Here is a 12,991-nt window from a genome sequence, read left to right on the forward strand (position 1 = left end):
TTCTTCTTTTCCTATTTTGATCCCTCTAATTTCCTTCTCTTGCCTAATTGCCCTGGCTAGAGTTTTGAGAACCATACTGAACAGGAGTGGTAAGAGTAGACATCCTTGTCTTGTTCCTGATTTTAGAGCAGATTTTATTTCTTGATAAGGTCAGAAACATGACAGAAAAGGAGTGGGGATCCTGAGACCTAGGATGGAGATATTTAATCAGTCAATCCTAAAAACTTCAAATCCTGCCTCCTTTGCAAACTCCAGCTAGCAATTGCAGATCCCTCCCATTTGGCAATTTGAGAGCCATAAAACTGGACCCTTGTGGAGTTCACAGTGAAGCAAATTGACAGCCATGAGTGACTCCATTCTGTACTATGGCTCCATCTTGTTCTTGGGGACACTCTTCTCTAGACAGATTTTGTGAGGAAATCAATCAGGTGTAGGAACGTTCAAAACAACTCGTGCTATACACAGCCCACTAGCATCTCAGTTCTGCAAACAGAACTTTTCCAAGAAAATTATGACACTATCCAGGAAGGAAAGTTAAACATTAACAGGAGAAAAATATCTTGTATTTTTATAGTGAAATTTTCTGCTTGCTGACATGTAGGGCTCTCCCTGGTCACAAGAAAAGAATGAGAAGCCCAACGGCTCATTTGCTCAGCTCAGTCACTCATGGTTTAAACTACTCCATGAGTTAGTTTTCCTTTATTTCATTGCACCTGCAGACTGTAAACCAAAGGACCTGACATTCTGTAAGCCCTTTTGGTAAGGAAGTCAAATAAATTTCCTGGTCCCAAACTGTGTTGCAATGTTTCCAATGTGTCAAAGACCAACACTGTGAACATTTCACAGTGAGAACATTTCACAGGGAGAAGATCAACCCTTTCAAGGCATGCCCCCAGTGACCTGCTTTCTCCAACTGTCCCACCTTCCAGTAGTACATTCAGCCATCTTTTTTTTTTTCAAGTGCCCCCATTCACAATGTAGATCAGGCCTGGTCTGAGGTGTTTGTGGGGTAAATGTCCTCTGCCTCCTCTTTCTGTACAGTGTAAGCATATAGTCTATGGCAATCACCAGGAGGCCATCCACTCAGCTATCAATGGATTCATCCAGCAAATAGATTAACCCACTGATGAGATCAGAGTCTTCATGTTCTGATCACTGCCTAAAAACCCCACCTCTGAACCTCGATGCTTTCAACACATGAGTTTTGGAGGACGTTCCAGATCCAAACCCTAACAGCACTCCTGGAGACTTAAACAAGGCAGTGCCGGTGCTATTCATCAATGCCCATTTTAATCCACCTGTGTATCTCCTGAAAACATATAGAGGAGGTATTTTAGTCCATTTTGTGTTGGTATAATAAAATACTGGAGACTGAGTACTTTAAAAAGAAAAGAGATTTGTTTGGCTCATGATTCTTGTGCCTGGAAAGTCTAAACAGCATGGCATCAGCGTCTGACTGTGCCACAACTGGCAGAGAAGTGGAAAGGGAACCAGCCACATGCAGGAGGAGCACGTGTGTGAGCAATGAAGCATGACAGCAGGCAGGGGCCAGACTCTTCATAATCCACTCTGGGGAACTCGTCCTCCAAGGGCTATATTAATCGTCTCAGAGGACAGTGTACCCATGCTCCAATTATCTTTCTTTTTAAAATATTTTTTTAGTTGTAGATGGACACAATACCTTTATTTTATTTATTTTTATGTGGTGCTGAGACTCAAACCCAGTGCCTCACACTTCTTAGGCAATTGCTTTCTCACTGAGCCACAATCCCAGCCCTCTAATCATCTCTTAATGGCCCACCATATTAAAATCATTACAGTAAGGACCAAGCTTCCAACTATAGAGGAAAAAAGGGAGAAAAGGTGGGGGGTGATCACTTATGAAAATAGAAGGGAGACTAGTAGAGGAAATAGACCTGGGGGAGAGGATGTGGGAGGTAAAGGGGAGGTATTGGGGAATGATTATTGACCAATTTATATTTGTAATCTCATTACTATGTATAGTTGTAATGCACCAATTATGGGGGGAAATGATGCACAAAATATGGGAGATTTTTTATATAGTTAAATAAAAAAGTTAAAAATAGACAAAGATCCAGCATATGAACGTTTGGGGTACCCACCAAAACCATCTCTAAACTGCAGCAGGAGAAGTCCATAAGAGACATAAAGCCAAAGATCCATAGCCAAGGCTGAGGTCCTGAAGCCTGCCTCTGTGGTCACAGACATGTGTGTCTCTTTGCAGGCTCTCAGGCACACAAACCTGCTCTCAGACCACAGTTGAGGGGGGGCTGATTTATAGGGCTATTTCAAGATCCATAGTGGGGGCCAAACACTGAGGGGTTTTCCTCCCTCCAGGTCTTGGGAGGAATAACTGCTCTCAGACCACCGCTGGGAGAGGTTGGAACAGGGATCCAGGACCATGCAAAATCCTCTTTGAGACCAAGGTGGGCAGTCTTGGTATGGGGACATACATGGCCTTATCTTTCAGGGTCTCTGACTAGGCAGATCAGCTCCCAGACTGCAGCTGTGGGGCCACGATTCAGGGCTGTTTCAGGATCTGCTGAGACCCAGGTGGGCAGGCCCATTGCATGGCACTGACAGGCAAGTTTCCCAGAAGTTCTCTGCACAGGTGAGATTGCTTTGGCCAAGAGGGGCTTGAGCCAGGATTCAGGGGCCCTGAGGACAAGTCTGTTTCCTGAATGAAGTCTGCTGTCATTCTTACCCTTGTTTCTCCATTTCTCTGGATGTTGTTAAAAAATTTTTTAAAAAAAAAATTTGTTTAAAGACCCTGCTTATGATTGTGCCTAAGTATAGCGTTTCTTCATGTTTCTTAAGCTGAAGGTCAATTGAGTTTTGTGGATTGGTAGGAGGATAATTTTGATCAAATTTGAAAAATGTAGGGCCCTTGATCTCTAAGAGATTCCAATTAACTATGGACTGGCCTAAAGGCTGTCTCAGAGCTCACTGGGACAGACATTTTGTCATTTAAAAAAATATTTTTTTTTCTGGGCTGGAGATGTGGCTCAAGTGGTAGTGTGCTTGCCTAACATGCGTGAGGCACTGGGTTCGATTCTCAGCACCACATAAAAATAAAATAAAGATATTGTGTCCACCTAAAACTAAAAAATAAATATTAAAATTTTTTTTCTTTTCTCCTTTTTGATAGTATCTATTACTCTCTCTTTCAAACACATTAATGTTCCCTTTTGCAGTGTTTAATCTGCTATTAATTCCATCCAGTGGAATTTATTTTCCATCTATACAAATGTGATTTGAGTCATTTTGTACCTCTGTTTTGGCTTCCATCTGCACATGCTCCTCTCCCTTCTTGAACATTTAATATAAGTTGAGTAACTTTGAGAATGATTTTCCTCTCTGATTCTACATGTCTATCATGTCTGAGTCTGTTTATATAGATTGGCTTTTCTGATAATAAGGCATACTTTCTTTTGCATGTCTGCTAATTATTTTTTGGATGCAAACTATTATTAAATTTAGCTTTTTAGGTGCTGAATAGTTCTGTACTTCTGTAAACATTCTAGAGTATTGTTCTGTTACTTGGAAATTGTATGAGCCATTGGAAGCCTTTTAAAAGTCTTTTTAGGTGGGCAAAAAAGCAGCCATATGCTAAAGTGAATTTTAATGCCTTTTTGGATGAATGACTTAATGATCCATGAGTAAGTTAGGATATTCTTCTCTGGCTGATAGGAACACAAACTGCTTCCAGCCCTTTGTAAATTCCAGACGTTGTTACCCTTGCTACTTTCAGGTAGTTATTCTCTGTTAGTATGGTTCAGATGTTTCCCCAAAGTTCATGGGTTGGAAACTTAATCTCCAAAGCAATAGTGTTAGGAAATGAAGCCTTTTTTAATTTTTTTTTTAGTTGTAGGTGGACACAATATCTTTATTTATTTATTTATTTTAATGTGGTGCTGAGATTCGAACCCAGTGCCTAACGCATGCCAGGTAAGTGATCTACCACTGAGCTACAACCCCAGTCCCAGAGGAGATGAGGCCCTTTTATGCTTTTATTAGTACATTATAGTTACACATAACAGTTGGCTTCATTTTTTTAAATATTTATTTTTCAGTTTTCAGTAGACACAACATCTTTAACTCATTTGTATGTGGTGCTGAGGATCGAACCCAATGCCTCGCGCATGCCAGGCAAGCGTGCTACCGCTTGAGCCACATCCCCAGCCCAAGTTGGCTTCATTTTTAAAAAATATTTTTATTAGTTGTTGATGAAATTTTTTATTTTATTTATTTGTATGTGGTGCTGAGAATCGAACCCCGTGCCTTATGCATGCTAGGCAAGCGCTCTCCCACTGAGTCAACGTCACAGCCCCAGTTGACTTCATTTTGACATCATCATACATAATTTCCCCCCATAATTGGTGGATTACAACTATACATAGTAATGAGATTACGAATATAAATTGGTCACATCATTCCTCAATACCTCCCCTTTACCTCCCACATCCTCTCCCCAGGTCTATTTCCTCTATTAGTCTCCCTTCTATTTTCATAAGTGACCATCTCCCACCTTTTCTCCCTTTTTTCCTCTATAGTTGGAAGCTTGGTCCTTACTGTAATGATTTTAATATGGTGGGTCATTAAGAGATGATTAGAGGGCTGGGATTGTGGACCAGAGAGAGAGCAATTGCCTAAGAAGTGTGAGGCACCGGGTTTGAGCCTCAGCACCACATAAAAATAAATAAATAAAATAAAGGTATTGTGTCCATCTACAACTAAATTTACTTAGGGAGTAAATTTTATTTACTTCATAAGATATGGGACCTTCAAGAGGTGATTTCGTCATGAGAACTCTGCCCTCATGAAAGAATTACTGTCATATCACAGCAATGGGCTCATTGTTGTGAGAGTGGATTTGGTATAAAAGTGATTTCAGGACTGGGGATGTAGTTCAGTGGTAAAGCATGTGCTTACCATGTACAAGGTACTTGGTTTCCCCAACACCTCTTTCCCATTCTCTCTCTCTCTCTCTCTCTCTCTCTCTATCTATCTATCTATCTCTATATCTATCTGTCTCCATTTGATGTATGTATTTCACCATGTTATAAGCAAAGGGAAGACCCTCAGCAGATGCAGCCCTTCCATCTTGGATGCCCCAGCCTCCAGGGTAGTAGTTAAGTCCACTCTGTTGTTTATTAATTATTCCATCTGCTGTATTCTGTTATAGCAACCGAAAATGGACTAAGACCCCTAGTCTTGGGCTGTTTTCTCACATGCACACACTGAGCAGTATTCACTGAAGACCTGATTGGGATTTTCTGCCAAATCCTGGAGTTTCCTCTCTCTGTGAAACTCTCTTGTCTCTGGTATTCTGTCTTGCAAATTTAGCCACCTTTGCCACCTTAGACTCCAGACTCTGTCTCATGAACTCAGAAACTGTGAATTTTCTTGGAAATTCTAGGGCTGGAGATTTTAATTTAGAAGTTGTGGGTAAAGTAGCAAAGTCGGATAATATCACTAAGAAAATGAGTATAAATAGAAAAAAAAAGAGTGATCTGTGGTATAGGACACAAGTAACGAGGAAAAAAGCTGAGAAAGATCTTCCAAAGAAATAGGAGAAAAACTAAAACACTGTCACATCATGAAGGCCAAACAAAGAGACAGAGACAGTGAGAGGGGAAGGAAGACAGAAAGATGTCTCAAATGAATAATCACGTACTGAATCTATGTCAATTAAATCATTGATCTACAATGAGAAGCTGGACAGATCCAGCCTGACTTTTTAAATATTGGTTATTTTTCTCATTTAAAAAAATAATACATTTTTACATGATTCAACATGCTGTCTTTTTTTATATCTTTAACTGGTGTTGTGTCTATCTGGGTGCTTTCTCTTCTCTCACAATGGCCATTTATCTATCCCTCTATTAAAACTAGATTCTAAAAAAAAAAAAAAACTAGATTCTAAACTGTAGTCATAACCAGGTTATAATAGAAAGATTCTGCTTGAACTTCTTTTTTTTTTAATTTCTTTAGTTCATTTTAAGCACTTACTCTTTTAAATAAACTTTAGCTCAATCTTCATTAGAACACAGATTTTTTTAAGTGAATTTGAGAATCATATTTTGTTTTGTTAGCACTAGGGATTGAACCCAGAGGTGCTTTACCACTGAGTCCCCAGTTCTTTTAACTTTTTAGTTTTATTTATTTATTTATTTATCTTTTGGTGCCAGGGACTGAACCCAGAGGCCCTTAACCACTAAGCCACATCCCCAGGCTCATTTTTAGGTTTTGTTTTGAGACAGGGTCTCACTAAGTCGTGAAGGCTGACCTTCAACTTGAGATCTTCCTGCTTTAGTCTCTTGAGTCTCTGGGATTACAGGTACACATCAATGCACCAAGCATGAGTCTTTGACATTTCTTTTTTTTTTTCTTTCTTTCTTTCTTTCTTTTCTTTTTCTTTTTCTTTCTTTCTTTTCTTTCTTTCTTTTGGACCCAATACCTTGGTTTATTTATTTTTATGTGGGGCTAAGGACTGAATCCAGGCACCTCACAAATGCTAGGCAAGCACTCCACCATCGAGCCACAACTCCAGCTCAGTCTTTGACATTTCTACAATAAAAATTTACCCCATACAAGGGCATCATTTAGGCTTTCATCTATTCAAATTTTATTTTGTACTTCTCAGTAATATTTTAAGCCTTTTAATATAACCTGTGCATTTAATGCTTAGTCTAGAAGAAGGCCCAGCATTGGATAGATATAAAAATCAATGTATTGAATGAGCAAACAGGTGAATTAAAATACTTATGTTAAGGACTGGTACGTAGCTTAGTAGTAGAGTACTTGCCTAGCATGTGTGAGGCCCTGGGTTTAATTACCAGCATCACAGAACTAAAAACAATTTTAAAAAATAAAATGCTGGGCTGGGAGTATAGTTCAGCTGGTAGAGTGCTTGCCTTACATGCACAAGACCCTGGTTCAATCCCCAGCACCATAATAATAATAATAATAATAATAATAATACTTATTTTCAGAAAAGAATCAGGACTCAAGACTCTAGCCTTTTAGCCCCAAATCCCAAGTTCAGCAGTCTGAATGTGACCTTATTGTGTCCTAATGGCCCAGGAGGGTAGAGAGATACTACTGATTATGTCACGTTTCTTGAGGCCCCTTGTCACGGGAGCCCAGCACTGCTCTAGGGTCCCTTTCTTGTAGTCTCCTGGTAAATGAAAGTACCCATTTGACATTTTTAGATGTAAGCTCAGAGAGGTCATGTCACTTGTCCCAGGTAGCACACCCGTGGGTGAGACCTCAGGGCCCGAGCTCTCTCCACGACATCAGCCTCCCTTCAGAGTGAGACTCTGCCATCCGCTCTCTTTCTCCCATCCTCCAGGCCAAGGTTATGCGGGGCTCCAGTGCCAGGGGAAGAACCCAAGAGCAGCAGTGGCCTGGGGTGTCCCTGCAGGAAAGTCAGCCTCCTTGGAAGACATCAACTAAGAAGTAGAAAATGGCATCCACCACTGGGAGACCAAGAGGATTTGTGATGAGTGCACCATGTCATCTCCCGAGTCACTCGACAATGACTGGATTGACATTGGAAGGGCTAGAGGCCCTGCGACAGTGATAAAGACAGCACCCACGTATGCCCTCAGTAGCTCTTAACTCCATTTTTATCCTTCCAGGCTGGTGAAGCTGCAGTCAAGTACATTATTTTTTTTTCAAGGTTGCCTTTATTTTATTTTATTTTTATGTGGTGCTGAGGATGGAACCCAGTGCCTCACACGTGCTAGGCGAGCGCTCTACCACTGAGTTAAAGCCCCAGCCCTAGGGACATTATTTAGTCCTCACACAGTCCCCATTTTACAGCCTCAGAACAACAAAATGGCTTGTCTGTAGTCATACAGCCAGTGAGTGGCAAGGCCTACATTTATCCTGGTTCTGCCTGACCCTAGAGCCCATGCTCTGAGTGACCACACATGTCACATGTCACACAGCATACAGACCTCAGGTGCACAGAGAGGAGCTGCAGGTGTTTTATTAGAGTCAGCCTAATAAAGAGAATCAGGTGGGGACAGGTGCCTGGATTCCAGCTTCAGGTGAAAAAAGAGAACAGGGTGGGGAGATGGAGGTCAGGTCAGACATCGGGGGCAAAGATTCAACTCTTCAGTGTCGACTGGTCATGGAAGATTGAAAAGGCCTTTTTAAATTTTGTCCTTCAGTGACTCCACATAGAAGAGGAGACATTCTGGGCTGGCAGTAATGGAGACCTGGGAGAGAATAAGACAGAGAGAGAGAGATGGCTCATGGAGGTCCCAGACCTTTGGCAGAGCTATTCAGTCTCCCCAGGACCACCCTCCTCCTCATCCACAGGGACAAAATCTTCTCCTCAGTGATTCAGCTCCATTTCCAGCAAGAAACATGGGCCCGCAGGTCCACCCCTGGAGAGGGCTGCAGCCATTCAGGCCAAGATGAAGATGGCTCCCTGACACTATGACGCTGTCCAGAGGGAGCCCCATCAACCACTGGCCAGGGAGGGAAGGAGATGAAAAGGTTCTGAAGGGAACAGTGGGGACTGGGTCCGAGGGTGGTGTAAGGTGGCTTGAGTCTGGGTTTTCATCAAGTCTCCTGTACCTGAGACCATCTGTGAGGTCTATGGGATAGATGAAAAGTGTGTGTCCATGTTGTCAACAATCTCGTGTGCCCTGTGTGCAAATATCTATTGGTACATGAAATTCTGTTTCTTGAAAAACATCTCATTTTTCAGAATCAAACACTAAAAAAATAACACTTTGGGGGAAAAAATAAGGTGAGAAACCAACTATTCAAAAATCTGTGTAACAAGAACAATAAGAAGAAATAAAAAAGATATATCACCAGAAAATACATTGAGCTGCTGTGGTAAGCAGGGGCAGGTACCTAGAGGCCACTTCCAAAACCTCAGGCATCCAAACCATGGAGTGGAAATTCTGGCTGGGGAAACTGAGATGTTATGGAATGGAAGCAGGGCTCCATCTGAGCCAGTGGAGTGGACTAGCTTTCCAAGTGGGCACTAGAGGAAGTGAAGCTGGCCGCTAAGCAGAAGTCTTCTAATTTCCTAAACTAAGAGCTGATGGGCTCCTGTCTGTGCAGGATACTTTCTTTGCTGCCCAAAGTTAAAATTCTACTCCAGCTCTGCTAGCTTCTCCTAACCTAGGGGGAAAAAAATCACAGGACTCGACACATTTTCTATGTGGCACTGATATTATTCTCCTATTTACCTGTTGTATGTGAGCTGATTGGTGCTATAGGAATGTATGACAGCAGAAAAGGCTGGATGTGCTCATGGCAAGCTGTTGCATATAACATCGCTATGGGGACGAGCAAGGGTCTATGCGCTCAGTTGTAGATCTCGCCTCTTGTGCATGATTGCATGATCTGTTTGTACCTGGCATCCTATGACATGTTGTGTGTGGGGTGGAACGGGGCACTTAGAGAGGACGTTACCATGGCAATCAAATCCAAGCCCTTGGCTGATAATCCATTTTCATTGTAGCAATCCTGGATTTTTCCCAAGGCTGCCTTTTCTGGTTCGGTAAAATTAGCCACTTCAAGGGAAGCATCCAATAATGACTTGCTTCCAATAGCTAATGTAGAAAAGATTCCATAAAAAAGAGGGCAGGCTTCTGCTGAAAACACAAACAGGAAAACACTTCATTAAAAGAGCTACTCGGGGAAGAGGTTGAGGTTCATGTTTCTCCGCCATTTTTATCGAGTGTTGTCTCCTGACTCATCTTCCACAGAGACCTGCCCTCCCCCAGGACTGCCATCCCAGAGAGAAAGCACATAGTCCCTGAGGCACTCCAGAAGGGGGAGGTGTGAGAAGCCAGGACTAAAGAGCCTGCTGCCCAGGGCATACCAGCCCACCTGCTTCTGGCCTTCACATAAGCACCCCCATCCCAACTCACTCTCCCCTACTGTATCCCCAACAAATGGCCCTTCCAGCACCAGACCTCTCCCTCCACTTGAAAACAGAGTGCTTTAGAGGTCTTCTGCAGGACTCTTGAGCAATGACTTCCCTTGCAAGTTCAAGGGCAATGGGAGAAATTTAGTGAGACCCTGTCTCAAATTAAAATAAAAAGGGCTGGGGGATGTGGCTCAGGGGTAGAGCCCTGAATCCTTCCCTAGAAGCTGTTTGGAGATCATCATGGGAGGGTGGAGTGAGACAGAGTGGGCAAAGGTCAGGAAGGTCATCTGTCCCCTCCTTCCCACTCTCACCAGTCTGGAAGCCCAGCTCTCTGGTCACCAGCAAGGCCAGCACAAGCAGTATCCCCTTCATGGTGTAGGCTGCTGGAATGCTCTGCTCAGGGAAGGGTTTCTACTGCCTTATAAGCCACTGGCTCCCTGAGCCCAGCCCTCACCCTCCCAGGAGATCCAAATGCCTGTAGGCAGGGACCTGGTACACACAGTTCACCCAGGGTTCCTGAGTACCGGAAGCCCCTCCCACTCTGAGGAGCAAATTGCTGGAGATGTTTATCTTGGTGCTGTCTGCTTTTGGAGAGAAGTGGTAGTACCTTTGCCAAAAGATCCTCCTGACCTGACCTTTCTCCTGGGCTCCATTCTGAGCCAAATGCTCTGTTGTCCCAGCCCCGACTTTACCTCTATTTCCTGGCTACATCCTTCTCCCTCCTCTCCTGGCTCCAACATGCAGAACTCCCTCAAAATGTAGAGATAAAACCACAGGAGTCAAGGACAGGTCTGTGTCACTATAGGTAACCCAAACATCCTCCAGAAAACTGACATTTTGCCTAAGTTTAAGACTTGTGGAAAAATTGGGTAGGCCTGGGCCTGATTGGGGCCACTTGAACATCTTAGCCGCTGTAGTCTCCAGAATGGGCCTCCAAGGATAGGTGGCTCTGAATCACTTTCTGCTAAGGATGTCCCAAAGCATGTGGCCATGTGGGTGTCCTTAGGGTGCTGGCAATGCTCTCGTTTTTACTCACCAATGGATCATTCCAACAGCTTCCCTATCAAGCTTAAGGGAGCTAATTCCCAGGCCCCTTATTGATTCCCTGTGGCTTCAGTCAGGTCCCTTCTCCTAGCTGTCTCCCGCTTCATCAGGAGAGATTTGAACTGCATAGGCCATCCAGTAACATCAGGGAGAAGTAGGCAGAGGGACTCATCCCCTTGCATTGGAGACCTAAGTTGTCCTCAGCCCTGTAGACCTGAGGGCTGGAGTTCTACGGGCCAGAGAGCTGATTGACCCAGAGGTGTTACTCCATCTGCTCAGACTCTCAAGAGCTCAGCTCAACCTACCCTAGGAAAGCAGGTTGTTGTCACAAATAAAACGAGCTTGTCAGAGTTAGAGGTGCCACTCAGTGGTAAAGCACTTGCCTAGTATACCCAAGGACCTGGGTTTGAGTCCCAGCATGAGAGAGAGAGCCTGAAAAAAACTCCCCATAGTCAAATCTGGAACAAAGTAAATAATATAGCATTGGACTGGAACCCAAGTATAAAATAATGTAGGTGAGACCATGCTGATAAAAAATAAATGATTGGATAAATAAATAAGTGGGGAAGAGAAGGCAAATATTCCTTGTAGAAGAAATTTCAAATAGTGCAGGTCAGTCCTACCCCACAGCAGGTGGCGCTTGTTTCTTCTCCCTCCTGGAGAGTGGACAAGATGTCTCCAAAGGAAAGAATAGAAAAAGGGGAAAACATCAAGTCGTGGTGGTGAAAACACCTGCAGTCTCAGCTACTCTAGAGGCTAAGGCAGGAGGATCGCAAGTTCAAGGCCAATGTGAGCAATTTAGGGAGACCCTGTCTCAAATTAAAATAAAAAGGGATGGGGGATGCGGCTCAGGGGTAGAGCAAGATCCCAGGTTTAATCCAGGAGAAAGAGGGAGAGAGAGAGAAGGAAGGGAGGGAGGGAAGGAGGGAGAGAGGGGAAACAGTCAAGAAGCCTGGTTAGCGTTTCTCGAGGGATCCAGTGATGACCAGGGTAAGACGTGTTGGTATCCTGTGTGCTCTGAGCCAGTGTAAGAAGGGCACCTGACTTCTGTGGTGTCTTCTCAAAAACCACTTATGAGGAAAACAGCAGACAAACTCAGTCTGGGGCAGGGGAGGTCACTCAGTGACCGAGTGCTTGCCCAGGATGCAAAAGACCAGGAGATCAAGGGACAGGAGGCAGAGGGGGAAGAGGATGGAGAAAAAAGAAGAAAGGAAGAGACTTCAGTTTCGAGCACATTCTACAATATCTGGCCAGACCTCCTCGAGATTGCCAAGGTCATAAAAACAAAGAAAGATTGAGAAAGTGTCACAGACCAAAGGACAGCTAACAAATGGAGCTCAGCACTTGGCACCTCTTTACACACGGCAGTTACCAGTTGTGAATACTGTTTGGCACTGTTCTTTTTAAATCTATTTATTTTAGTGTCCATATTAATTATATGAATGGTGGGTTTTGTTGCGGCCTAGTCATGCATACACAAAAGTATAAATTTTTTTCTAGCTTCTATATATGAGAGAAAACATATGATACTTTTCCCTCCAACTCTAATCAATTTCATTCAAAATTGTGGTCTCCAATTCCATCCATTTTCCTGAAAATGACATAGTTTAGTTCTTCTTTATGACTGAATAAAGCTCCATTGTGTATATATACCACTTTTCATTTTGTTTTTTTATAGCTTTAAGGAGGTAAAATTGAAGGACGATAAAATGCACATATTTGAAGTATACAATTTGATCAGTTTTGACATATTTCAACAGGTATATAACCAATACAATCAACATAAAAAACATCTCCATTACTTTTTTTAAAAAATTGAAATCATGCAGCCTGTGTTTCCTGCATGATTTATTACATTACAAATCAATCACCCTGGGCTAGGGTTGTGGCTCAGTGGTAGAGCACTTGCCTAGCTTGTGTGAGCACTGGGTTTAATTCTCAGCACCACATATAAATAAAGGTTCATCAACAACTAAAAAATATTTTTTAAAAAAGAAGGAAATCAATCACCTTAAGATATAT

The 12,991-nt window shown here is 42.9% G+C and overlaps 1 protein-coding gene and 1 pseudogene across 1 annotated transcript; both read right to left on the reverse strand.

The window, feature by feature from the left end:
• Window positions 1-956: 956 nt before the first annotated feature.
• On the reverse strand, window positions 957-1,077 carry LOC124095048 (small nucleolar RNA SNORA51; annotated as a pseudogene).
• Window positions 1,078-8,010: 6,933 nt separating this feature from the next.
• LOC131424304 (major allergen I polypeptide chain 2-like) lies at window positions 8,011-10,373 on the reverse strand. The gene is made up of 3 exons (XM_058580495.1): window positions 10,237-10,373; window positions 9,466-9,644; window positions 8,011-8,249 (listed from the first exon to the last, which is right to left on the reverse strand). Exons 1-3 carry the CDS (start codon window positions 10,295-10,297, stop codon window positions 8,184-8,186), a joined length of 306 nt encoding a protein of 101 aa, XP_058436478.1. The 5' UTR covers window positions 10,298-10,373; the 3' UTR covers window positions 8,011-8,183.
• Between the last annotated feature and the right edge of the window lie 2,618 nt (window positions 10,374-12,991).

Source organism: Marmota monax, unplaced genomic scaffold (genome assembly GCF_021218885.2).
Source record: "Marmota monax isolate L192 unplaced genomic scaffold, Marmota_monax_Labrador192_F-V1.1 WCK01_AAM20220418_F8-fsc00101, whole genome shotgun sequence".
NCBI lineage: Eukaryota > Metazoa > Chordata > Mammalia > Rodentia > Sciuridae > Marmota > Marmota monax.